This window comes from Anneissia japonica, unplaced genomic scaffold (assembly GCF_011630105.1).
Source record: "Anneissia japonica isolate Jap-2015-1 unplaced genomic scaffold, ASM1163010v1 scaffold287738_len211916_cov219, whole genome shotgun sequence".
Classification (NCBI taxonomy): Eukaryota; Metazoa; Echinodermata; class Crinoidea; order Comatulida; family Comatulidae; genus Anneissia; species Anneissia japonica.
In genome coordinates this window covers 145,907-172,882 of record NW_022718514.1, presented here as the reverse complement: position 1 = coordinate 172,882, position 26,976 = coordinate 145,907, and the positions used below count along the sequence as shown (strand labels likewise).

The 26,976-nt window shown below is 34.5% G+C and overlaps 2 protein-coding genes across 10 annotated transcripts in view; one reads left to right on the top strand and one right to left on the bottom strand.

Moving 5' to 3' along the window:
- The window catches only part of LOC117110549 (integrator complex subunit 1-like), a 41,350-nt gene extending 37,263 nt beyond the window's left edge, over positions 1 to 4,087 (bottom strand). For both annotated transcript variants that reach the window (XM_033253301.1, XM_033253302.1), the window contains exons 1-3: positions 3,882 to 4,087; positions 1,855 to 2,133; positions 400 to 596 (exon numbers count right to left, since the gene is read on the bottom strand). In XM_033253301.1, coding sequence (XP_033109192.1) covers positions 400 to 596; positions 1,855 to 2,133; positions 3,882 to 3,921 — 516 coding nt within the window. In that variant the 5' untranslated portion in view covers positions 3,922 to 4,087. The remainder of the gene's footprint in view (positions 1 to 399; positions 597 to 1,854; positions 2,134 to 3,881) is intronic.
- A 5,352-nt stretch (positions 4,088 to 9,439) lies between these two features.
- The window catches only part of LOC117110552 (uncharacterized threonine-rich GPI-anchored glycoprotein PJ4664.02-like), a 37,303-nt gene continuing 19,766 nt past the window's right edge, over positions 9,440 to 26,976 (top strand). For 4 of the 8 annotated variants that reach the window (XM_033253308.1, XM_033253306.1, XM_033253307.1 and 1 more), the window contains exons 1-2: positions 18,061 to 18,153; positions 24,774 to 24,804. In XM_033253308.1, coding sequence (XP_033109199.1) covers positions 18,093 to 18,153; positions 24,774 to 24,804 — 92 coding nt within the window. In that variant the 5' untranslated portion in view covers positions 18,061 to 18,092. Of the gene's footprint in view, positions 9,561 to 15,762; positions 15,824 to 18,060; positions 18,154 to 21,046; positions 21,195 to 24,773; positions 24,805 to 26,976 lie in introns of those variants that run through there. The other 4 variants (XM_033253312.1, XM_033253310.1, XM_033253311.1 and 1 more) reach the window with 4 other exon arrangements.

Genomic DNA, 26,976 nt, shown 5'->3' with positions numbered 1-26,976 from the left:
TTTAATTTAGGTACATAGACAAATGATTGTCTATGTAAACATCAAAGACATATTTTCAGTGGGGTCCTTCTGGGGGTGATTGGGAAGCACACCGGGAGACAATCCCCTACTCTTTTCATATGGACAGTACTGCACAAGTACTGTCTTAAATGGCTTAAATGGTTCAGCGCACACACAGTGGCTACCACCAGTTTAATTGACTGAGCTCAGCTGCTCTTTTCTATTTCAAGTACTGTAGTTTAAGTTAAAATTATTCTACTTGTTGTTTCATGTAGTAAATCGTATAAAAGGAGTTATTATTATTATTTACGGTAGGCCTATTATTATTATTATTATTATTATTATTATTATTATCATTATTATTAATACCTTATTAAACAAAAATGCAAATTACTGTACCTCCATTACAACCTTTGAAAGAAATAAGTAAGGCTTGGACTTAGCAAGATACATCAATGCTAGGTACAGTGTGGAGTCGGGTTTGGCTCGATTCTGCTTCATGTTTTTGATAGCTCCACACAGCAGAGCGTCTACGTGGTCTTCCTCTTCATTACTATCTGCTTCCAGCACCTTATCAACAAGTTCCCTTGGAAGAACTAAATATAAGTCGTGCCAATATAAGTTAAAATATTCAATACATAATAAATAACCAAGATATAATGTTGACTAACAGGTTGAAGAAAAAACATGCGGCAAAGACAAGCCAAACCAGTCACTCGTCACAAATTGTTTCAGAGAAAATTTCCAAAAAATGCTGGAATTTCAAATTTTTAAAAATCTATTTTATTGCACTAAACTAGCATTTATATATATATACATCATGCTATGCTGTTATTGTCCCCATTTTTAATTTTAAAACAACACTTTATAAGGATTTGATGGTGGTTTCTGCACGAAATCATAAAATTTGAAGGCTGATTTACCAGTTTATAGCTCTTATTTTACTCTTTAACACTTTATTATTAACTCAAAATCAATTATTGCAACGACTGACTGTTTTAGCTTGTCTTTGCCACGATCCGTTCAGGTGACCATTGACAATCATCAGACGGAGTCTCACGGTCTAGCGCTCAAAGAGAGCGGAATTGGATTTGTCGTATGACGCAGCAAGTGCCCGGCTTAAGTCATATGAATAAAGTCGTTGATTGTGTCTATTTCCTTATATTCCTTGTTTTAAATTTTGAATAAATAATTAGTATTGGTACACATAGTAGATTTTCATTTATCGATACCGCTATTGATGAATGGAGTAAATTACCTTATAATGTTCAAAATGCACAATCCTTATACACATTCAAAAACAATCATTAAGAACTACTATTTTTCTGAACTTCATAATATATAGTTTAAAGTCTATGATGTCAATTTGGTTGAATCTGACTCTGATGTTTTGAAAATGTATATTTATTGTATTGTTTCCTTATTGTTCTATTATTATTCTGCAATTTTTGTATTCTCATTTAGGGACCACAGTGGAAGTAAGTTGCTTTTTGTACTTTTCTGTGTTTTTATCCTTGAATGTGTTTACTTATAATTACTTCAGAATGAATAAATAAAAATATAAAAAATATTGAATTTATGTTAAAGATGACTATCCATGCCTCTTTTTGTATGATACACATTCAATTATTTTGATGTGTGTTTCCATCAGGAAAGTATCATAGAAGTGATGTTTTCTGTCGCACACACATATCAAAATAGCATTGCTGTACTAGTTATCTAGAGGTCATGGGTTTGACATTCCCACTTGAATTACTTGTGAATTATTTTTCACAAGTATTAAACTGAATATTCAGTACGATAACATGTCAGGTATGGCAAAACATCACTCATTACATCGTTGGCATTAGATACCTTCTATAGCAATTGAGTCCCCGTGTGTAGTAGTTGATGAGCTTGGTGAAGCGTTCTTTCCAATTTCAAAACCTCTACCCAGAGGAGTTAGGGTTGGGCTCAACATCTTGGTACCTAGAGGCGTTAGGGTTGAGCTCAACAACTTGCGCTTTGGCTCAAATTGTTGTAATGATGATCCTGCTTCACGTTTACGGTCGTGAATTGAGGGTCTTGCTGCGGATGAGGTTTTGACATCTGAGCCTTTTGATCCAAGAGCGATCACATCTTTGGGGTGGTGCACTAAATGGAGAAAAATAATCATGTTACTGTGCCCTGTACAAAATTTTAAGTTTATCTCAACATGCTAATACCCGATTCACACATACAAAAATCTTACCAAATGTAACAAAATGTAACCAAAAGTAACATTTTACGGCACGTGTGAAAGTACCTCTGTGTAATATCCTTGTAAAATCTCGTAACGTCTCGGTAATCTTTACCAGCCTCGCTGAGGCTGGTAAAGCTTCCGAGATGTAGCATGGATAGATGAATTGCCCTTGTTATTGATGTTAATTAGTAATGGTAGAAGAAGAAGAAGATATACATAAAATGAATGTCGGGATGGTGTTAGTATTATTACTAGTATTATCAAGAGTCGACAGAAACGTCGGAAGCTATTTTAGTAGTAGTAGTACAGCAGTTGTTAAGGGCATTGATTGCTTCGAATGTTTACTGTGATGGTGAGTTCAGCAGTCCATCTGTGACAGGGGTTCTCAACTAGGCCTAGGCTAGACCTATATCGCAGTAGGGAAAAAAATGATTCATTAAATAAACACTGAATAAATTTTACATGACCTTGGCATTACCTTACAGACGCGTGTGAATGCTTTTTATCTCGGTAGGAATAACTTGGGAGATCGCTTGGTTACAATTTGTTACTTTTTGTTAAATTTAACTTCACGTGTGCATCGGGTATAAGATATAATATTATCATAGGTAGCACAAAAGTGGTGGCTCTAGATTTTTAAGTTTTTTTCAAGGCTCTAAAAAAGCCTACAGAATATATTGAATTGGCAAAAATACAACAGTGGCAGCTCTAGAATACTGGGTGTGGGGGTTAAGCTGTCCAACAGGGGGCGTGAGCTTTATTTCATGGGGGGCTGGGAGAAACTTTTTTGGATCGCTGGAAATGGCATGCTAAGATTGTGAATGACATTTTTGGCTTGGTGTAGGCCTATTTAAAAATTTTTTTTGACCTGACTGCCTGACGAGCTTGGCCGGTGGGTGTGCTTGACTTGTGTGGCGGGGGGGGCCCTTAATACCCTCCGCCCTTCTGTTGCTAAGTATATCCAGACGCATATGACGCCCTTCTTTTCCACTAATGGAGGAAAACTTTATCACTAATCCAGTCATATACGATTCTGCGCCTTTGTGTGTGTCATTTTATTGTCTTGATTTATTTATGCCTACTTGTTTGTATCTTATGGATAATGATGGCAGCGATTTCAACCTCCGCAAAAGGAGATCATGTATTCACAGTTTGTAACGGTGGCAGAAGATTTTTAGATCCAGCCCTATTGTTTGTATTCCCACCATGCATTTCTGTGGAACAGTTTTTTTCTGTGGAGAACTCTATTATCTTGTGTTTCTAGGCCTAGTTAGTATCTTTGTTCTAATTCTTGTGATTTTGGATTGGATGCACACAATTCAAGAACCCCTACCTAGGCCTAGGCCCCCTAAGCCTAGGCCTAACTAGAAAAAAAAGGGTGAGGACATCCATCATGACGTACAAAAATAAGGATGCTGACCATGTATGTAGGCCCTAGCGTAGGCCTAAGCTAGGCCATCCTAGCTAGCTTTCCTAGACCGAGGATAAGGATTAGCCTAGCTAGCCTGGAGCCTGGGCCTAGGCTGCCCCGGCACGGCGTTTTAGTTAGGCTTGACCTAGGCCTAGGGACCTAGGCCTAGGGCCTATGCTAGCCTAGGCCTAGGCCTAGGGCCTTGGACAGGCCCAGGTTTTTTAATTCATTATTTAGCTAAGTTCCTACCTCTTCCTCGTGATGGTTTTCTCCCTCCTTTCCATTCCATTTTCTTAATTATTAATACCTAATTCCTAGGCCAACACTATCTAGGCCTAGGCTTTCGCCGTCCGTTTGGCTTGACTCTGCCAGAGCTGAGAAAGTGTTGATGGAGGCTGAGGCTATCGGCACGTCTCGTCTGTCGTCTGCCGCGCGCAGTGCGAAAAAAAGTTGTTTCTATCGGCACTGCCGCAGTGCCAAAAAGCTGTTTTTTCTATCGGCACAACCGCAGTGCGAATAAGATGCTGTTTTTTATCGGCACTGCCACAGTGCGAAAAAAAAGCTGTTTCTATCAGCATTATTGCCGCAGTGCGAAAAAGTTTCGATTTTCTTTCGGCACTGCCGCAGTGCCAAAACACGGCAGTTTTCTATAAAATAATAATAATAATAATAATAATAATAATAATAATAATAATAATAATAATAATAATATATAAAAATAATAATAATAATAATAATAATAATAATAATAATAATAATAATAATAATGATAATAATAATAATAATAATGAAGGTGCCCGAATAATGCTTTAATTAAGAATTAATAATACTTCAATAATACTTCAATAGGCTTATTTACGATAGTATGATTAATGAGATATTTGTTGATTAATTTATAGAAATATATAATAGGTATATACCATTATTAATTATTCAGCATATTAAATCAAAATAGATGTAAAATCTGGGTTTTTTTCAATAAAATTTTATCTATTTTTGTTCTGTTTAAAAAAATAATCTTATAAATTATAAGTTTTATTGTAAATTCTATGAGAATTTAATCCACATAATTTATGTTTTCAATTAAGCATTTAAACAATTCAATGAGACTAACGCTGCATGTAAATGTGAAACAAAACAAAAGCAAAAAGCAAAAACAAAAGCATCGAAAAAGTGTTTTCGTTATATGCAAATGCTACTATCGCGCGATTACCGCGATTTTTGGTAAACAGAGCTAGGATGGTTCACACGAGGTGACGAATATCCGTCGAAATGCCGTATAAATAAACTGCAATTATGTAAATAATTTTCACACGAACTTTACGAATATCTTAATTAATATAATCTTAATCTTCAATTAGTTAATTACTAATTAATTAATATATTTATATAAACATTGTGACCTATAAGTACAATTTATTAATATATGTTAATTAATTATTTGTATTCAGTTGTCTTTTGTTGGTCATTCAACTGTCATTTTACCTATTTTTTCGGTGATATTACCGTTCTCAATAATCTTTAAAACACCCACATAACAACGTCACGTTAGATCGATCGGTGGGGACGCCGTGGTGACGCCAATAGGGTCAATTTTCGTCGGAAGGTATCAAGATGATAAACAGTTTCATTGGACTAAATTCTTGCTTATGTTAACCATGCTTTCCTAAGATTATACTGACATTATTTTCAAACGAAATAACTGACAACTTTGTTTTGTGTCAATGTTTTAATAAGTACATAAAACTATGTCACAAATACCGTACGTTGTTTTTATACTTTTCTTGAAATCTGTATGCCTGATCACCGTCATCATACACATTATAATAGATTCAATGTTTCAAATGATATAAAAATAGATGCGAACATGCTTTTGGAACAGGTTTTTTCCCCCGAGTTTTATTTACCTTAGCCGTCTTAGAAAGCACTAGGATTAATCACGCCAGGATTAATCACCACGCTGTTTTTGTATTTTTCTTGAAATCTGTATGCCTAATCACCATCATCATACACAGATTCAAGTAAGATGTTTCAAATGAAAACTCGTCGTTGCCATTAATTATTATCAATACGGTCCCGGCGTCATTCCTTGAATCGGGACGATACGTATACTACTTTACCGCTTGAGTTCACGATGTACACATGACATGGATCATATCATTTAAAGATAATTATTTGTCCCGAATTATAATTTATATTTTTAATGCATTACTAGAGATAGCACCCTGCATTCAACAATTATGTGGATATTCATTGTATTGTACTCGTTGATGACGTCGCGAAATAACAACAAACAACAACGTGTCATGTCCGAGCCTAGGCCGTCATGGAAGCTCACTGCTCCTGTGTAATTCATGTTGAGCCAACTGCAGACGAAAAGGTTACAATCTTTTCCTATATAAGAAATATTTTCTTTAGACGTGTGTCTTGTTGTCGTCTAATATGTTCCCTGTTTGTTAGTAGTGGTGATTGTGGTAGTGGTTTGTGATAGTAATGTGAGTGTTTGTTGATAATCAGGTACATAAGCAAAAATATTACTAATAAAGCCAATTTGAGTTTCAATGTTTAATTTGAGACCCGAACTATGTAGACCTCACAAACAATTCATTACTGATCAATTTTTAGTAACTCGTTAGTGAAATAAATAGGGCCTTCAAGGAAATACTGTCTCTCCAATTGTACGGGTATGAAAACTTCTAGATAAGTCTTGTATTCGCTTAAATTTCTGTGATTAGTAATTAATTTTTGCACACTTTGACTTCATTCTGGCCCACTGTGCGTCGGTACGATGTTTCTTTAAAAAAAAAAAAAAAACAATTACGATGAATATTCTCCGAATTCTGAAATGCACGCAACTATAATTAGTATTTCATTCATATATTAGTAAATAGGAAGAAAGTATTATCGTGCATGATAGGAAGGTAAGACATTCCCAACGTCAACACAATGAGAGAGGTACGTATGCGTCCCGATTGTCATGTGCACGTCGTGAAATCAGGAAGTGATTGAAGATAATTTCGACGTGCCGTCTTGATCCAAATTAGTGACACCGGGGCAATAGTTGATAGTAAATAACAGTACATTCATTATCCACCATCAACTAAACTGCCTTAAATGGGAAAAATGGTTCGTGTGGGAATCGAACACACAACCTCCATGTTTGCTATTCATTATCCACCATCAACTAAACTGCCTTAAACAAAACAAAAAATTGGCTCGTGTGGGAATTGAACTCACGATCGCTGAGTTTAATACCCCTGATCCAGCATGACTAAGCGGAGGGAGGTAAACCGCGGCCCCTAAGCCATAAATGCAATAAACCTTGTACCACACCAAGTACCAGTTAGTCAACTAATCCTACTATACAAAATTCTTCGTATATATACACTGCAGGTTAATATTACGCATGGTCATGGTGTCAAAAATGAGCAGTGGACCAAGAGGGTTTATTGTTTTTGTCTAAAAATGTAGAATTAAATTTATTTAAAAAAATGAACAAAATGAATAATAGGTCAATTTATCAGGCGCAAATAAACAAGGTGTAAGCACGAAATAATAATAATAATAATAATAATAATAATAATAATAATAATAATAATAATAATAATAATAATAATAATAATAATAATAATATTGCAGCATTCGTAAAATGTTTGTCATTGGTGCTGGAACCGTTTTGCATAGGTTGCAATTTGTTGTATTTATTATCTTAATATTTTCATAACGGAGAATTGGCATTATTCATAATTATTTTAAATATTTTCCATTTTCTGAGCGTCATTTTCAGATGTCTAGAGGTGCAATCCTAAATATAGTTGGCGCCTGAGCCTCGTAGGCTGGTGTTTTACTATTTCTGGCCTGCGGTATAGGAAAACGAGATTGAAACAACCCGACACCCAACCCGACATATACGAGAAAAAGCAGTTACCGGTTAATTTCTAATACGTAGAGCATGGCGCCAGGGAGTCTCCCGACGGTAGGCTGATCTTCGATTCTCAATGGACAGCTACCGCCTGCATCAGAGCAGTCTTCGGCCTTGGTTTCTAGCCGCCAGTCTGCTTCTTCATTTAAATGGGTAAAAAAGTAGTCAAACATGCCCCTGTTTTTTTTAAAGTTTGAAGAACTAAAGTTCCGGTCAGAAAAACCATGTGCAAAAATATAGGAAAACGGGATTTAAGAAGAAAATAAATCAGAACAAAAACAACGGCTTTTTCTGCTAACGCAGATGAGGTCATAAAGAACAAATTCGGTAACCATATGAGATCTAATTAATATGTGTAGAAAATAAACCTTAAACACATTGTCTTTGATAAATGCAGGGTAAACACCGACCTTTTTACAGTTCTGTATACAGCTTTAAAGTCCTTAATCCGACAAGGAGAGTCTTCTTTGTAAATCAAAAATCAGATTTCCAAAACGACGATTCAAAACAAAAAATGCTAGACAGCTTATAAATATAACAGTAAGTTTTAATTTTGGAGACATGTTTCGGTTAAAACATTAACCGTCATCAGTTCAACACAAAAAAAGAGTAAATAAAAACAGAAAACATTGCGCTCAACATAGGCCTAGTCCTATTATTAACTAGAAAAGTTAACGCATATGCATGCGGCAGTCTTTGTATTGTTATAGTGTGATTATAGTGATTGGTCGAAAATGAATATGGTCAGATATTTAAATTAGATGGATGGCGTTAAGATGACTTGTTGGTTTAGGTCTGGATTCTCCCATTTTATGTGTAGGGCTTCTTTGATTGCTACAGCTGTAGTTCTACTTACTTTATGCTGAAAAAAGGGCGGATGAACTCCTCGGAGCCAACGGCCAACCATGCTTTAGTTTAGGAGTAGGTTTTTTAGTTTCATAAAATAACATAAACTTTTTAAAAAATGTCAAACTCAAAGAGCTCAATCACCAAGCATAGAGGCTTTTTCGCATGATGCACTATACAAATCCAACTATTATTATTATTATTATTATTATTATTATTATTATTATTATTATTATTATTATTATTATTATTATTATTATTATTATTATTATTTTTATTATTATTATTATTATTATTATTATTATTATCCTACATTTACAACAACAGCTCGTCAACCCAGAATCATTTTCGGAGGAAACAAAAGTACGTTCTAATCTAATTTTTTACAGTGTTATGTGACGTTTGAACGTTCCTGCAACGTTGTGTGAACGTTATTTGAACATAGCCACAACGTTCGCGAATGTTGTTTTCTGGGAAATTGCAAAGTAGGAGCAACTCCTAGCTGGGCCCCCTTTGAGTGGTACGTGATCGACCCTGGCTGCGCTCCCCGGACTTAATTATGCCTACAAACAAGGTGGTGACAAAAATATCACCTGGACAACATCCATGGCCATTTCAAGTCAATAAAAAAGAAAAAAACCAATCAACCCAGACATTTCAAGAATTGTGGCTGACTTCTTTCCCCGCCCCCTTCACCCGCCAATCCGTACACTGTAGGCCTGTCTAACGGTTTTGTTTGTAGGTGCATGACGCTTCCAGCTCCAAACATGAGACTTTATAGTATTCTTACAAAAAAAAACAACGATTTCTACCTAAAAACTAGCTAGATAGAGACAGTCATCAATGAAAACCTGGACAGCCAGCGGTTCAGCCACGCAGTACAGTGGCGCCAACATCTGTTAAATTGAGTGTGTAATCAAGCGTACATGTCCAATCAACCAACCAATTGCTATACTAAACCATAAACCATGAAAACTAACTTAGCCTAACCGGCCCAACCGGTTTACCAAATAGTAAACTGACCGGACCAGGGTCACGTGATTAACGTAATACACATGCGCGTCTGTTAACCCATTATGGAAAGACAAAAAATATCAGAAATAGAGAGGGAACCTCCAGCGAGTTTCAATGCGTCTCATGTTGATCCATGATGTTAAGTGGTAAGTTAATGTATTTTAATGACGTAAACAAAGGAAAATTTTGCATTCATACTCATAGTGAAAAAGGAGAGAAAACATGGTCTAGGAAGGCCTAGGCCCAAGCCTAGTAGTAGCAGGCCTTTTTTGTACCTGGTGTTGGCCTAGCGGCTAGCCTAGTTCGGGATCTGTTGAAGGTTTTGGTTTATATCATCGAGTTAGGCTAGGCCTAGGTTACAAGTAGTACATGACAGCAGTACCTTTTCTACGCGAGTAGAGAATAGAGAGAAGGGGAGATAGGGTGCAGCGCCTAGCCTAGGCCTAAACTTTACTTCACTTACAGAAATTCTCTCAGATTTAGGCCTAGCTAGCCCAAGGCCTATTGACTGTAGTAGAGGCCTAGTTGGTGCATAGTTTGATGTGTGGGCTTATACTTGCAGTGTGACCACTGGGAAAAATTCAAAGATTGAGTCTAAAAAAAGATTGCATTAAAAATCCCAAGATTCGCAAAATATTGGGTATACATACAAATTCATTTAAAAATTAACTTTTAAGTTTTAAACTAAAGAACGAAACAGTGCCTAGATTTTCGAAACCAATATTAAATAACTCGTTTGTTTGATTTAACTGTGGAATTTTTTTAAGTTGTTGGAGTGGGGGGAAAATGTCATATTATATAATCATACACATAAAAATGATAAGGCAATTGCCTTTATTCTATTTGTATTACACAGAAAATATTCCAGTAGCATAACATACTCTAAATAGAAAAAAGGCGTTGATATTAAACTTTTTTTTTTTGGGTGGAATAAGCTCGTAAAAGGGTAATGTACTTTTGATGAATTTTATTGAACTTTGAATTGTCCAATTAAAACATAATAAAAATAATTTGCAAAGTACAGTATGAGACAGTGCTAGTTTTTACCGGTATGACATCTAAGTGCAATATTCTTTAGCCCTACGTACTGAAGCAAACAGCTTATCTGCTGACGGGATACATATCAAGAGATTTAACTCACATCGCGAACTAACACAATCAAAGTAGATTGTCTTAGTTCGTGAAATCACAGAAGCGTGTCTATAGGAGCATGTATTGGTTGTCAGGCACTTTTGTATTCTTTACCATACAAAAAGTCTGTAACAACAACAGCGCATATTTTGACACGTTTTTTAACTAACACAATCTAATTTAATTTGATTGTGTTAGTTCGTGTTGTGTTAATTTGTGGTGTGGGCGACGAATTTCACTAAAAAAAAGATTTTTTTAGAAAAAGTGCATGCCTTACTCTAGTTAATATAAACCATGGAAAAATATTGGCATTAATTTTGGTTTTACACGAAAGGATAAAAAAGAAAAAGAAATAGAGACTGTTTCTCATGGGTAGATTACGATTTTCTCGACGACTTCTTTCTTACCAGGTAAAATTACTCTCGCTTTTGTGTATACTTTGTACAGTTGAGCGTTGGAGGTAGGCTTGGTAATTGTTTTGCGAACCCGACATATTCTTATCTTCTTATTTATTTTTTTTATCTTGCCCACTAATGGCATAAACTCTCATGATAAGATATTTTAATTCATCCCACAATTAATTAAAAAAAAAACATTAATAATGAATCTGTGTTCTGAACTGTTTACATTGCCGATACCATAAAGTGCGCCCTCTCTAATGAGATTAGTTTTTGTACTTGTCATCCTGCACACTGCAATATATCTAATAGGCCTGATGTTTGTTTAATTGTCAAAGGCTATGTTCTCACACAGCAGCTAACGGTTAGCAGGATCAGGATCCTGCTAACTGTTAGCTGCCGTGCGTTCATGCGAGAAAATCCTGATCCGGATACCAACAATATGATAAACGAATCACTGGCCAATAAGAAACTGGAAATTGTAAACGCGTACTTGTGATTGGTTGATGATAGAAACGCCCCCAACTTGCTAACCGATAGCGCTTGCTAACCGTTAGCGTACAGTATCTGGATACCGCTAACGGTTAGCGCTAACCGATCAGGCGTTCTCACGCAGGTGCTAACGGTTAGCGCTAATGGTTAGCTCCCGATCCGGATACTAGGGCTCTCGTGAGAACCACACTAAAATCTCAACCAGAATAATTTTTTTAACAAAGTTGAAAAAATTCCAGTAAAATATTATATTTCGCAAGTGTCAATACTAGCAACGGAAAATATCATGTCGCCGGCGCCTACTATATTGCTTTGCTGACCTGTCGCAAAATCAAACATAACAATTCTTGAAACAATAACCTTATCAGAAGAAATTAAAAAACCTACAGCTTCCAATGGGTATTTTATTTTGAAAAAATATAAAACAGCACTCATTCCTGTCAACTATGATGTTATGAGGCCATTAGCAGTCTATTTGTTCACTTCTTAAAAAAAAAAAAAATTTTTAATTCAATATTATTCCTAAAATACCAAGATTTAATGGAAAGTTTAAAACAAAAAATCACAAGATCCCATGGTGTCTTCATTAAAAGTCTCAATATCTTGGGATAAATCCTAAGCAGTGATCACATTGATTAGTATTACAACTGTTGTGTGCAGTTTCAGTTTGTTGCTTTGAGTTGCTGTGTTCTTTCCAAGTCGTTTAAAACTGTGTGCGCAGTAAGCAAACTGTGCAAGGTTTCTTTCATCAATTATTGTAAAATGTGACATTTAAATTTATTAACTGATATTGATGTTAATTTATTATTAGATTATGATTCAACATAATATATTTTTTCCGATGTTTTTGTGATCAGAATTTGCAATGATAGAAGATAGGTCATGTATGTGTGGGACACGGTCGGTACCTACAACACCTCTCTGTAGCCTGCTGCCCTCTATGGACAGTTTTGAGGAAAATTAGTCTGCAATCAAGTTTAGTTCCGCAGGGGGAAAACATTTTAATTTATTTGTACACTAAAAACCGAATTAATTTGTAAACAAAAATACAATCCAAAGCAACAAGATATAACTTACATTGTGTTTATTACTCTTAACTTGATACGTTCAAAATATATAAATAGTTAGTAATATTATTACCAAAAAAAATTGAATAATTTTAATGGAAGTGGATTGATTAAAGTCCCAGTGTGTGAAAGGCGGGACTGTTTACACTGTGTGTTTCGATGTCAACGAGACTATCCCGGAGAAGCTTCTCCTGAAAACATTCAGCTTTGTTGAACTTAGGATCAGCACACCAGAGTCTTTGATGTTCACCCATTTACACTAACCCAGCTCTGGTGTTTGACACCCAGTGTATCGACAACGGGGAAGTAAAAGCGGGTTTATTCCGGAGTCCCGCTGATAGTGTAAAAAGAGTTAAAGACTTTTGAAAGCTATGCAAGGGATGCAAACTGCAGAGAGAGAGATACCAAGGATTTTTAAAGCTTCATACAAGGAATGCAACTGGTATCAAAGAGAAAGAGACCAAGAACTCTAAAAGCTGTATGTATATCATATGTTACAGTAACTGGTATCAAAGAGTGGAGACCAAGAATTTTGGAAGCTTCATGCACTGGATGCTACCTATGAGTACAACAGAGAGTGGAACCAAGACTTCTGGAAGCTAAATGCAGAGAATATTCTATCTGGTAATGGTATCAAAAAATGAGAGATGAAGACTTCTTGAAGCTGCATGCAGGGGATAATGCCAAAACGTCTGGAAGCTACTGTACATCCAGGGATATGCTATCTGTTATCAAAGAATGAAAGACAAGACTTCTTGAGGTTTTTAAGTCATGATGAAACAGAAGTTGATGTCTGGTATAGGCCTAATTAGTTTTAATATACGATATAGTAAGTCAAAATTTTCCTCATGTCTGATTTTTTAGTTGGATTAGCCTCAGTAAATGGAAAAATTAATGCTGTGGAAACTACATGATAGAGAAATATTTTTCTGCAAATTTCTTTTGTCTGTGTGAGATTCAATCTGAAAGAGGAAACTTGAATGCAAGTATCATCCAGTCTTTTCCATTCAAACCCGAAGTAACTAAAGATATTTTTCTCACTACCAAGTAGATCTGTGGAAGCGGTTTGGCACAGTGGGCAGGGAATGGTTTGGTTTCCCCACCTCAAGGTCAGGGTGCAATCCTTCGCTGTGCATTTTGCTTTTGTCCTTGAGCAAGGCACTTATCTGCATTGCTTCAGTCTACCCAGTTGCACTGTGGGTGATGGGTACCAGCAAATAGCTGGGAGTAATCACCAGTGTTCCACCAAGATGGTGTGTTCACTCTTATCCGTTACACGCTACAGAAACTGGGAAAAGCTCCGGCAAGGATTTACTTAGTAGATATCTCAGATTGAATTTCCTGAGTTAATAAATGATGGATGTGGTCTACTAGTACTAGTCATTGTTTGTTGCAATTGTAGACAGAGTCATCTGTTCCATGAAGTAATAATCACAGACCACCTTCAATATGTTTAAATATATTAACATTATAACCTTGTCCTTTAGCACAAGATGAACCTCAGACATGTTGTCTTCTTGACTGAAACTTGAGGCCCTCCAAAAAAACATTGTCTGTTTACCCTTAGAGAGGTGTATGTTAGGACAGTCAGTTAAGCCAGGTAATCAATGTGCTGTCAGCAAATGTGATGACGCACGCGCAACAAATCATTTTTTAATGACAAGACATTGGATTGATTGAATTTATTTGGTGTGTAAACACCAAGGATAGCCCACGAAAGTCTAGAAGTAGACTTATTTAACATGGGGTCCTTTTGGTGTTTATTGGGCAGTACACCGGGAGACAATCCCCTACTCTTTTCCGAAGCGTGTACTGCATTATTTAATGTGCACATGGGCCATCAATGCACACGGGACCAACGTTTTATCTGAAAGACGATGCGCTATTATAAGAAAAAGGCAGTGATGGGAATTGAACAGGGGACCTAGAGATCTCCACGGTTCAGGGCACACACTGTGGCTACCACCAGATTAGCCGACAAGCTAAGCTGCTCTCTCATTCAGACGGCCGTTGACAATCCGCATACGACATCGTGTCTTCTAGCGCTCGTGGAGCAGAGTGGGATTCGTACAGTAACTCATGACATTATTTCCATAAGAAAAATGGTTCATACATTTACCAGAACATATCTGAATAATCCTTATACATTTTGATCAACACATCTCTTGGCCGATTTGACAGTTTTGAAAGAATCCTTGACTTATGACTTAGCAGGCCTATAACCTGGTGGCAAAAAGGTAATTTTTTATTTGATTTAATGAATTTAATTATTTATATACTGTATTTACAATCTCATGCAACAGCAGGAAACCAGTCACAGAATGGAACTTAAAAGCTAAAATATAATTTTAGTAAAGTAATGTTAAATTCTGATGTGTTAATATAATCAAGGTCACCTTTCATTTCAAGAAAATAGAAATTTATTGACCTTCCTGATCTGTAGTGTTTGTAATACTGTCAAGCATAATTTTGTTTTTGAAATGGAGGTATACAAGAAGAAAACACTTTCCAAATGTATGCATGTAAACACTCACTACAAATCTAGTTATGACCTTGTCAGTTAATACAGTAGTAATGAATTCTTCACACATAAAACTTGGCATCATGTCAATATCAGCCAAAGCATATTTTATTTTTTTAAACGAAATTAATTAATTTAAATTAATGTGTTTTAAGGGCAAATTCTGAATGATATTATAATCATGGAGAAAATGACACATAAATAGCACATATTGTAAATTTTAAATTTATGTTTTGCCATTTGATGATAGTATTAATGTATTTGATGTGATATTTAAATGTATTTGTTTACTAGAGCGATATAATACAATTTATGGCTATTGTCAAATAAAACCTGTTTTTCTAAGGCTCCCTGTGTATGTTGAGTCATACAATATGGCTTGCTTTGTTTATATTATACTGCTATGGTTTATGCATATTATTGATTCACACACAGAGCAGCTACTTCTGAAAACCAGTTCTAACCAGTTCTTATTAAGCTTGAGTGATTTTACTAAAGGTCATCGCAGTTAGCAATCAAGCATGACCTTCATGGTGCGCCTGTGGACCATATTGAGTTAGATGACTCATGGGAAATTCCTGCTTTATACAATCAATTGAACACTGCAGAGAAAGAAGCATTAGGCATATTATCTGTCCATGCATAATTACAGTATTCTGACCTATCAGTAGCTCTAGTTTAATCCATACAAGTAGGCTTTTATTACCTTCATAAATTACTGGATGTATAATTCTGGTTTGTGCTGGTGAACAGAATGATTAATTTTTACTGGCATCTCCGTGGGTGTATGTTGATTGCGTGTAGGTGGTTTACACTTGATTTCCGTTTAATTATGGACATGTATTATTTAATTATGCTGATTGATTGCTTGTTTCATGTTAAGAAAACATATTACAACATAGCTTTTTTAAATCAGTACCAAAAGCAAATTTGATTATGCAATTGGTATATATATTTTTTTTATCTTTTTTTTTTTATTATATTAATCATGTCACTGATTTTTGTATTGTATCCCTAGAAAATTTCTTCTAAAATTAATAAATATTAATTAAGACTTGCACAACACACTTTACCTTCCATTTAAGATGTACAATATGCATAGTTGAAGTCAGTCTTCACTTCTCATGGTACATATTTTAAATTTTAATACCAACTAATAACAGCTGTGTATTATTAGTAAAATTTGTAGTGAATAAAATTGCTGCGTATCCATACTCACCTGTTGCGTGTTGTCTTGTTTACTTATGTTGCATTTGAATCATTTAATACTTGGCACTGGGCCAACACAAATTCAAATGAGCTACGGTAGATAGCCTATTGACAATTGATAACATTACCAGTGTGTTGTGATAATGGTTACCATGTAGGACTACCGTAGTCATTAACGTTTCATTCTTTGTTCAATTTCACATGGCTACAGTATCTTGTGTTTCTTTCTTTCTCTACATTTTCAGGCTATTCATTAGCATACAGATACTGTAGTATGTCTATGGAAACTTCTCTGCCATAACGATATCATTTAGGAATGATAAAAAAGTTTCCTTTGTTCATACTGTGTTTACTTAAATATCCGTTGGTGAAAATAAGATGGAGTTGAATAATCTTGGTAGCTAAGATGCTTGCCTTCATGGTCCTTTCTCCTTCCCTTTCCTCTGATATTTTTGCCAAGGTCCCACAAATCTACAGTGTAAAAGCATAATGCTCACACGTGCGTTTGTGAGACAACACGTGTGGTTGTATGACACGCGCCTATTCTTGTCACTGTTCTGATTGATAAATTGGTAAATTCATGAAATGAAACTATTATATGATTACAAGCCTCATAATGGAAAATCTTGTATGTGTATATGTCTTGTGAAGGCAAAAACATAATAAATTTGCTTTTTGCCAAAAAAACTTGGCAATTGTGCCTTGTGTCTGTAATCAAGTGCATGGAAATGGAAAAGAGCTTAGTTGAGATCAGGTTAGCTCAGTCGGCTAAACTGGTGGTAGCCACTGTGTGTGCGCTGAACCGTGGAGATCTCTAGGTCCCTGGTTCAATTCCCATTGCTGCTCCCCTTGTATTTCAGCTGGAGGGCTGAAATGTACATGTTTAAAGAAAGCACTTTAGGAAAAGAGTAGTGGATTGTCTGCCGGTGTACTACTTAATAACCGCAAGAAGAACCACACTGGAATTTAATAAGTCTTCTTCAGACTTTCGTGGGTTATCCTTGGTGTTTACACTGAATCATCCATACATCCATGCTCTTTTCAAGCATGAACAAATGATACACCCAATTGTATTTATTTTTCACAAGATACAATTCCTATGTAGAGGTGATATTAGGGATATTAATTTTAGAAACCAATACTAGTGGCGCACTTCCAAAAAACCAGGTCACAGGCGTGATATTTTCAAATCTAAATTACTATTGCTTTAATAGATCCTGTTATTTTGTAAATATTAATGATGCTGTTTGATTTTAAACAAATTAAATATTATTTCTTAGGTGATTAATGTAATTTGAGTTCATTGTTTGTAAATTAAGAATTATTGCTGGAGAATAGACATACAGTAAAATGTGTAGGCCTACTGTAATCGAAATTGAGTCAGATTGCTGTTACAAATATACTGCAATTTTGGGACTCCAAGCATTAGTCTTTATGTTGGCAAGTTTCCTGTTTCACTCTAATCAGCATGAAACAGATTTTCAACTTGCAAAGGATATACAGTAGACATGTTTTTAATTTTTGATATAGCAAACACAAGTTGGCTTTATCAACTATGGCTAATACAGTTGGAGAGATTATTCAGGGTTCTGTGTTATTACTTGGTGAACATGTATACAGTATATTGATTATGAATGAGAGAGCGAATAAATATTTTAAAATTTCAATGATTATGTCATCTACTGTACATAGATGAATCAAAACAACAAAAACTATTGAATTCAGAGCATTAAGGAGACTTCTTGAATGCTACCCACTAGAAAAGATGGGAACTGGTTTAAACCAGTTTACAACACAGAATGCTTTGTCTGACCTCTGAAGGGTGTCAATGATAACACATGATATTATCAGACAAGTGACATGGGCTTGAATACTGGTAAGCTGCCATGCTGTCTTATTTATTTTAGAATCATCCTGGATTGTGAGTCAGAAGTAATTTATTACCTTTAGTGTAGTATTTATTTCAGTTTAATCTTAACCTGTTTTATGGTAATTTACTAATTTGCATAATTTTTTTAGCACTCAGAAGCTTTGGATTTACCCTGTGGTGTCATAGTGGTACAGTAATTTACTGTACCATAAAGTTTTATTGTTGTTACTAATGTTGTTGTTGTTACCGAATTGTTATGTTTTTTCGCTAGCCGTTGGCCTAATTCTACAGAATCATCCAACCACCACTTAACTCTTAATTTTGTATGATATTTTTCTACTTGGTTTCTCCAGTCAAAAAAATAATTATGGGTACCTATTTAACTTTATATTATGCTTTGTAACATGTTAACCAGGTTAAAGCCCACGGTTAATGTATAAAAAGCTTGTATCAAAATTGTTTTTTTTTTGGGTTTTTTTCAAATTTTTTTTTTTTTTTTTTTTTTTTTTTTTTTTTTTTTTTTTTTAATATCATACAAGCATTCAGGTCTCTGAATGGTTGGTAAGGTTTGGTGTTTTAGCATATAACAGTTAAGTTTGTGATTGATTATTTTAAATTAATGGTTTATATGAAGTCTGTAGTTTAAATCCTAATTACAGGATTTGATTTAATCCTCATTGGAGGGATAACTACTACAAGTATATTAAATTAATTTCCAAGGAATTCCCTGTAGAATTTAATCCCCAAGGTTTAATCCAATGTACAGGAAGTGTTTAGTTACAGGATTAGTATCATGGGATAGAATAACTGTTATCATTGTTGCACTGTTGCCTGGTTTACATATTAAATTGGATAGTGTAATACTATAATAATGATAACCGGTTACCAACCGATCTAATATCCAAATGTTTTCTTTTTCTGAGGTAATTCTACTATAGTTCACTATTTTTGTCATGTTCCTGAAAAGTTCAGAATAGGTTAGTTTTAAGAATCCAAAGGAGACAAGTATGTATTAAAGTTCAAAAGTAAAGCAGTCATGATCTAGTCTAGGTTTTAGTCACATGCCACTGCCAACCTTAATCAAGACCCAACATACTGTAGGTGCGAAGGTATGAATTGACCAGCTTATTATATTTCAACACTATTATTTTAGATAGCTAGATGTACAGTAATGTCAACCAGGCTTTTGTATTTGGTGGATAATCCTGGTGGATATAATCCTGGATTAAGGATTAGCTGCAATTATGAGTACAGTAGACTAGTTGTAAAAGCTTTTTACTCCTTGATTTGATTTAGGCAAAAATAAGTAATGAATCATTCAGCATTCTTTTGTCTCTGTCTTAAAAATAACATTAGTAGTAATAATTAATTATTCGTGATAATTAATAATGATTTTCCTGGCACATTAGTGCTGGGCCAAGGCCTCCCACTTCAAGGAGGCACCCACTTACCTAATGTGCAATTAAGCCTATATTTATTAACTGCTCACTAGGCAGTGGTGGCGCCAGAGGGGGGGGGGCTGGGGGCTATAGCTCCTCTCCTTGAGCATCACACTATCTGTTATAATAATAATAATAATTGTCAACTTATATAGCGCATATTGTAGACTAACCTCTATGCGCTTTACATTATTACCCCCGGTCACTGGATCAAGCACATGGAACAACACTCATGCCCCATAATGTTGCAGCTATAACCAGCGCATGGTTGTGTTTGATCTACCTACCAGTTGAAGCTTTGCTAGACTATCAAAATCCACAAAACTCTGAGGGGCCTCCCACTTTCCTCTGTGCCACATATTTTTGCATTTTTTTAAATTTCAAGAACACAACAAGGAAATAAAATATTTAAAACTAACTGTAGTGTTCAATTACTACCAGAAATCGATTATTTAGTAGAGTAACCCTTTATATATATTTAAATGTTAGCAATCCCAATACTGTACTACAAGAATCTTTGTGATTTGTTTATCTATAGCACATTTTTTTTTGTATTTCAAGTACAGTCTTTAGAACATCATCCTTTGCTGTGTTAAGATTGTGTAAGATTTGTGAATTTTCAGTTGGTAAAGAGTAAGTTAAGCATGGAGGTATGATAGCAACCCACAATTAAATTTTCAAAGAGTGACCCCAGGGTCATCTCGGTACCTCATGTGCAATCACTTGACCCAATTAACAGGTCAAGGAACAGGCAAGTTTATTTACAGAGCATCTATATTATAACAGGAAGTGATTTGTGTGATGGTGTATACTCATTATTTAGGAACGCATTAAATCGAAACATATTATTTACAAACAATAATGTAAGCATCAAACCTTACAGTATGCTTTTCTAATCTTCAATGTTATTGTTAACAGAATAATTAGGCCATCTGGAAATTCTGACCTTGAGAGTTTTCTCTGCTGTTTTGTGTGTAACTAGGTTAGTGTATTAGGCTTCTCTTTAATGGTTTCTGTCTGTGATTATGTTAAAGCTGGCAATGAGCCAATGATTTCAACATGAACATATACTGCAATTCATTTTTATATTCCCAGTTGGGCTTTTTGTTTATTTTCAATCAATACACATTAAATGGCAAATGTAATTAGCACATACTGATGGTTAATTATTCTGTGTGTAACTAAATCCATATTTGCATCGCATCAAAAAGAATAATGCATCAAAATCTGGTTAGAAAGATTAAATTAATTTGGATTAAGAAAATACCTGTAGGTTATGTTCATTTCTCATTCTATTAATAGCCACAGATCCAAGTGCATCTCATTAATAATTGCCATTGTCTAATGCTTTTGAATACCTCCATTTGAGGTGATATTGGCTGAATGCCAAGTGTTATTTATTGACTTTCATTTGGAATGCACTTGCAATACTGGTTAGAACTGGTTTGAACTGGATTTGAAATGTGGCTATAGCCATTTGCTGGTGATGTTTCACTCTTGAAATGATCAAATGCCTAATTTGATATCCATTCGATGTGCACACTGCTGTGTAGCAAACATGTGATTTCCGTGTTTTCCAATCATCTGGTTTTTTTTTGCGAGCTATATTAGATTCAATCCTTCTTGAAACTGCTTTTGCAGTACAGTTTTATAGTATGTATTACTCTGTAAAAATTTTTTGTCATAGATTTTGGTTGTATTTTTTTTGTGCTTTATAGTATTTTAGAAGATTAGTACTCACCAAGTGTATTAATTGTAATATGCTAATTTTTTTTATAGACTTTCATTATTTTTGTTTAGTTTTGGCATTATTTTAATTGTATGTAATTATGCATCACTTTATAGTTTCATTTGTAAATATGTATGCTTAGTATTATGAGTATGATGTTTTTCTTGTTATTTATTAACTATTGTGGATGTTGACACAGGCATGTTATATTTTTAAATATTAAATGTTTAGCAGTTTATAAATAATATCTGTTTCATGTTTTTTAATTGTCAAATTTTAATAACTATTATCAGAAAATGATTTTTTAACATGAATCTTTAATTATGCAGGTATTTAAAAATATGTTGTCTACATGGTTTAAAATTCATTGTTTTTAATCAGTGGTAGCTCCAGAGTCTGCCAGAGAAGGGTTGAACAAGTCTAGAGGCATTGGTACAAACCATGGGGGTGGGGGGGTGTCGTTGTTCCAGAGTTATGCCCTTGTTGGGGCAAAGTGATGTCTGCCAACAGGAAGTGTATTGATTTTCCAAATTTTGTGGATTATATTTTGATAAATTTTATCAGAAAAAAAAAATTGATTCTTAGTTGATACTAAACTATTTTTAATTAAGTTAAATATTTACAGTTTGTAATTAGTAATTGATATTAAATAATCTTTAGATAGTTTGAACAACATAATAAATTATACAAGAAAACAATATCAAAATTGGCAGGTTAAAATATTTCTACAGAATATGAAGCTTAAAAAATAAGAACTTTATGCGATCTTGGTTTGTCTTGTCATGAGAGCTTTTGATTTGTGCGGCAACCTAGTTCATCCTCTACAGTCCTACGTTTTCTACACAGAGTAGATTCAGAACAAATTGAATCAGAGAATCTAGACGAAAATGAGAATTCGACACTTTCGCATACATGTGCAGATGTCTTCTTAGTCGTCGTACAATTGAATGCTTCCTAATACATGCTGTAACATTTTTTGTAAGGTCCCTGTTTGTCATTACCATTAATGGTAGGATTATGACACCTTGGTGTATACTGTCCCTGACTTTGACATTAATTGTAAAATGAGCATGGCACCGTGGTATTTGGTGAAATTAAGGGTAGAATGTGCATGACACTTTGATGTAATAAAAGACTTTCTTGCCATGGTGCCATCGCAGCACTGTGCCTGTCCGTTGGTACCATTAATGGTAGGTTGAGCTTGACACCTTGGTGTAGGAAGCATTATTGTCATGATTCTGTTACCGAAATATTTATGAAAATGACACCTTGGTATAAAGTATTTGTTTGTGTTGGTGCCATTAATATTAGGATGAGAATGACACCTTGGTGTATGAGATCCCTGTCTGTGACATTAATGGTACGATGAGCATGACAATTTAATGTAGGGAACCTTTCTTGTCATGGTTCTGTTACGGTAATGTTTATGAACATGACACCTTGGTGTCACATCAGGTACCGGTTGGTACTATTAATGGTAGAATGAGCATGAAACCTTGGTGTAAATTCCCTGTCTGTGACATTAATTGTAGAATAGTGAGCATGACACTATGGTATTCAGTGAAATTAATGGTTGGATGAGCATGACACATTAGTGTAGGTTAGGTCTGGTACCATACTATTTAATGTTCATGAACACGACACTTTAGTATCGTCATGTTCATGAAAAAGTGTCATGTTCATGAAAAAGTGTCATGTTCATACTAAAGTGTCATGAACATGACACTTTAGTGTCAGTACCATTAACAGTAGGATGAGCATTACACATTGGTGTAGGTTACCTTTCTGTTGGTAGGGTGAGCACGTCACCATTGTGTGCAAAGCTTCTATCTGTTATCTGCTTTAAATATAAGTGGTTTATTTTCTATTTCACCAAAAGAAATGTAGTAGGTATACATTAACCTTCATTTATCTTCTCACCAATTTTAAAACAATTTGAAGATCCTTTGTTTTGTTTTACTGCCTGTGACATGGCATGGGATATCATGATTCCATCAGTATTGTAATCAGGTGTTTTGATAATTATTTTTTAAAATTTTTTTAATGTTTCGGGCATACAAGTTCAATAACATTTCAAAACATTACATTAAAAAACAAACATTGAAAAAATAGACAAAAAAGAAAAGACCAACTGCCGTACACCAGGAAGAGACCAAATAGCACTTTCTAAAAGTAAAGGCCTTCCCAAAAATAACATCCATACTGTACAGTACATGAGATTAATTAACAATTTAATAAAAGTATTGTACTGTATACATTTAGGCTGCCAAGTGCAAGGGGAATACCCTACTGTAGAAATGATTTGGCATTATCATTCCATCATGACTTTGTTCACAATATTAGTATAAGACATGTACAGGTATGATCTCTATTTTGTATAAAGTCTTTTTCTTTTCTTTTTTTTAAACTGTAATAACCTAAAACAATTCTTGAAAGCCACTTCTAGGTAAGGGGTTACTTACCATGAAATTCTTGCATCTACACTGAGATTGATCAGCATGGGGGTTGAACTCCTGACCACAAGTTTAATAACCAGAATGGAAACCACTGAGCCAAACCTGTTTAATCATTCCATGGACTTTTTTTACAATATTATTATAAGTAGCCATGTACATGTAATGATTTCTATCTTGTATGAAGTATTGAATTTTAATTTTACAGTGTTTTATAGGGGAAGTCCTACAGATGATGAATCCATGGACTTTGTTTACAATTTTTTTTTTTATATTAGGTTTCATGATTTATTTTTGCATGTAACTTTTAATGAATGTACAGTACTGTTGGTAAGGGATGAGGCTGGGAATAGTCTATAAACAATAACAATAGGCAAAGTGTAGGTTTGAAATTGTAAAGGTATGTGGTTACGGTTGGATATACAAAAGCTACCAAATAAGAATTTACGCTTGGATGGACACAATTGACTGCAACTCAGCCAAGTGGACTACATTTTATTTAGAGGTCATCCATAATTTTCAGCATTTTCAAAAGATTCCAAAACATCCTTTTTTCTCTGACCCCTCTCTCCCGAAATAATACACAATAAAATGTTAATTTGTGTCATTTTTGAGAGCAACATTTTATCTTTTTTCTTATGCCTAAACTTTCAACCCCCTCCCCTCCCCCCAAAGCATAGTTGTGTATTCTTTGTTTATAATTATGGATGGTCCCTTCAGGGTTGTTCACAAATCAACATTTTCACAAGTGTACAAACAGTACTTTTTTTTCGGTACCCCCTCCTCCTTCCCTTTTGCAAGTGTAGAAAAAAATTTCGATTTTGCAAAACCATTCTCCATTTTTTGTGAAGTCAACTAAAGCAATGTACTTGGTTGCTTAAAAATGAATATTATATCCATGGTTACATTATTACATTTTTATGCATATGTAAAAGTTTATAAATTTCTCTACCCGGTAGTGTATTTGTTTGTACACTTGTGAAAATACTGATAATGTTGAACAACCCTTAGTTTTAATATTGTTTTATAATTTATTTTTTTGTCTTTCAGGTGCCAGGCACAGACAAAAACCTATGATAAGGTAAGTTTTATCACTTTTATTGTGTTTAACCTACTATATGATAAAAGTAAGTCTTATCACTATTTTTCTGTTTAACTCTATGATATGGCAAGTCTTATCACTTTTATTGTGTTTAACCTACTATATGATAAAAGTAAGTCTTATCACTTTTTTCTGTTTAACTCTATGATAAGGTAAGTCTTATCACTTTTTTCTGTTCAACTCTATGATATGGCAAGTCTTATCACTTTTATTGTGTTTAACCTACTATATGATAAAAGTAAGTCTTGTCACTTTTACTATGATAAAGTGAGTTTTATCAGTGTTGTGTTGTGTTGTGTGTAACTTATGATAAGGTAAGGTAAGTCTTATCAATCAATCAGACTTTCATTTCGGAAGAAACAAAAAATCACCACAGACCTTGACCACAGACCTTACAAGGTCAGTTGACAAAGAAATACTCAGTACAAATTTTTATTTATTTATTTATTTTATTTGGTATAAAATACTCAAAGTGTAAGGTTGAAATAGTTTACAATTTGAACAAATGAAAATATATATAAAACATCAAAAAAACCACTCATTATAAACACCAAACTTTAAGCCTATCAATTCAATTTCATCTATACATTAATTATTTAAAAACAAATAATATTATTATAAATTTATAACATAAAATGAGAAAGGAAAGTCCATAATACTATTGATGGAGTTTTAATGACCCTTGAGCTTAGTTCCATACAATCGCTACACGCTATCGCTGACAGCTTTTGGTGATGCTGATTGGTCAATCGATCGGGGAGCCTTCTTGAATGCGTCAGGGACTGCTACGCAGTACAATAACTGCACTGAAAACTCTGTAGCGACAGTGTAGCGATTTTATGGAAACCAATCTTAATACAGACACTACGATGCATGAAATCAATTTGTTGGTATTGACTGACATATTTTGCAATTTTTTATACAGGTAGTGTATATGATTTGATTTTTGTATTATATCCTCTGACTCATGAAATTTATGATAGCACTTGATGTTGGCTTGTGCAAAAATAATTAATTTAATATTAAAATTATAGGCTTCAAGTAAGCTGGGTATGCTAACTCAATATTGGACTTTAATTAATTTTGCGCAATATGTATATTTTATTATTCGTTAATCTTATCTATTGAGTGACTTGGAACTCACAGGATGGAAGTGACACTTATTGAAGTATTATAATATATTATTCATATTAATTTTAAACTCATTATTGCTCATGGTGTTTTCACACAGTCACCCGACATATAAGGTGATCAAGACTTTTTTTTAATACTATTTTTCGCGAAAAAAAATAAAAGTAAAATTTCGTGTTTTTTTTTAGCAAATAGTTTTGCGAAAACATTCAGGTGGAGGAGAAGATTACAATAAAATTTTATTGGTCACTGTAAACAGTGTAGTAATGGGATGGTTAAATGCTTTAAATTATAATTAGGAAAGAATTGCACGCTATTTTTGGATATTTCAAAGCAGCAGTGGGCGTATTAAAAAATAATATTCTATAGACACTGGTTCATGGAATTTACTGTAAATAAAATTGGCTTGTTTAAGAGTACTGTGCTCTTTTTCCTTCATTCTTTTTTTTTTTTGGAGCCCTAATCCCCTTCCCCACCACCCCCTGGGTCTGCTCTTGATTATATTAAAATTATTTATACAAAACATTTGCAGTGCTATAACAGTGATATAATCATGGTACTATTTCCTTAAAACATTCTAATCTCACTCAGCTTTTTGATAAAAGATTCTGGATTTTGTAACCAGCTAAAATTGACGACCTTAGTTTTTACCTTTGTCCTTTTTTACTCATTGTTGTTGGTTTCATTAGTATTCAAAACTTCGAAATAAACAAAAATAAAAAGAAAATCGCAAAAGAAAACTACCTTTTATTTAATGTAGCTTTAAGCACTAGGGCCAAGGATATGCCAAAAAGTGAACTAAGGCTACGGTCACACATTCTAACCGCAAGCCTCGGTTGACTCAGTACGGTTGAGAAACTTGTAGTCTGAACCAACCTGGGTTGGCCGTGAGCCTGGATTAGATTAAAAACCCAGAGAGCTCAAACCAGACAAGGTAAAGTATCTACTGTAGGTTGACCCTGGGTTGACCTAGAATTCCAAAATGTGACCACAGCTAGCAGTACAATGTTTATGCTCAAG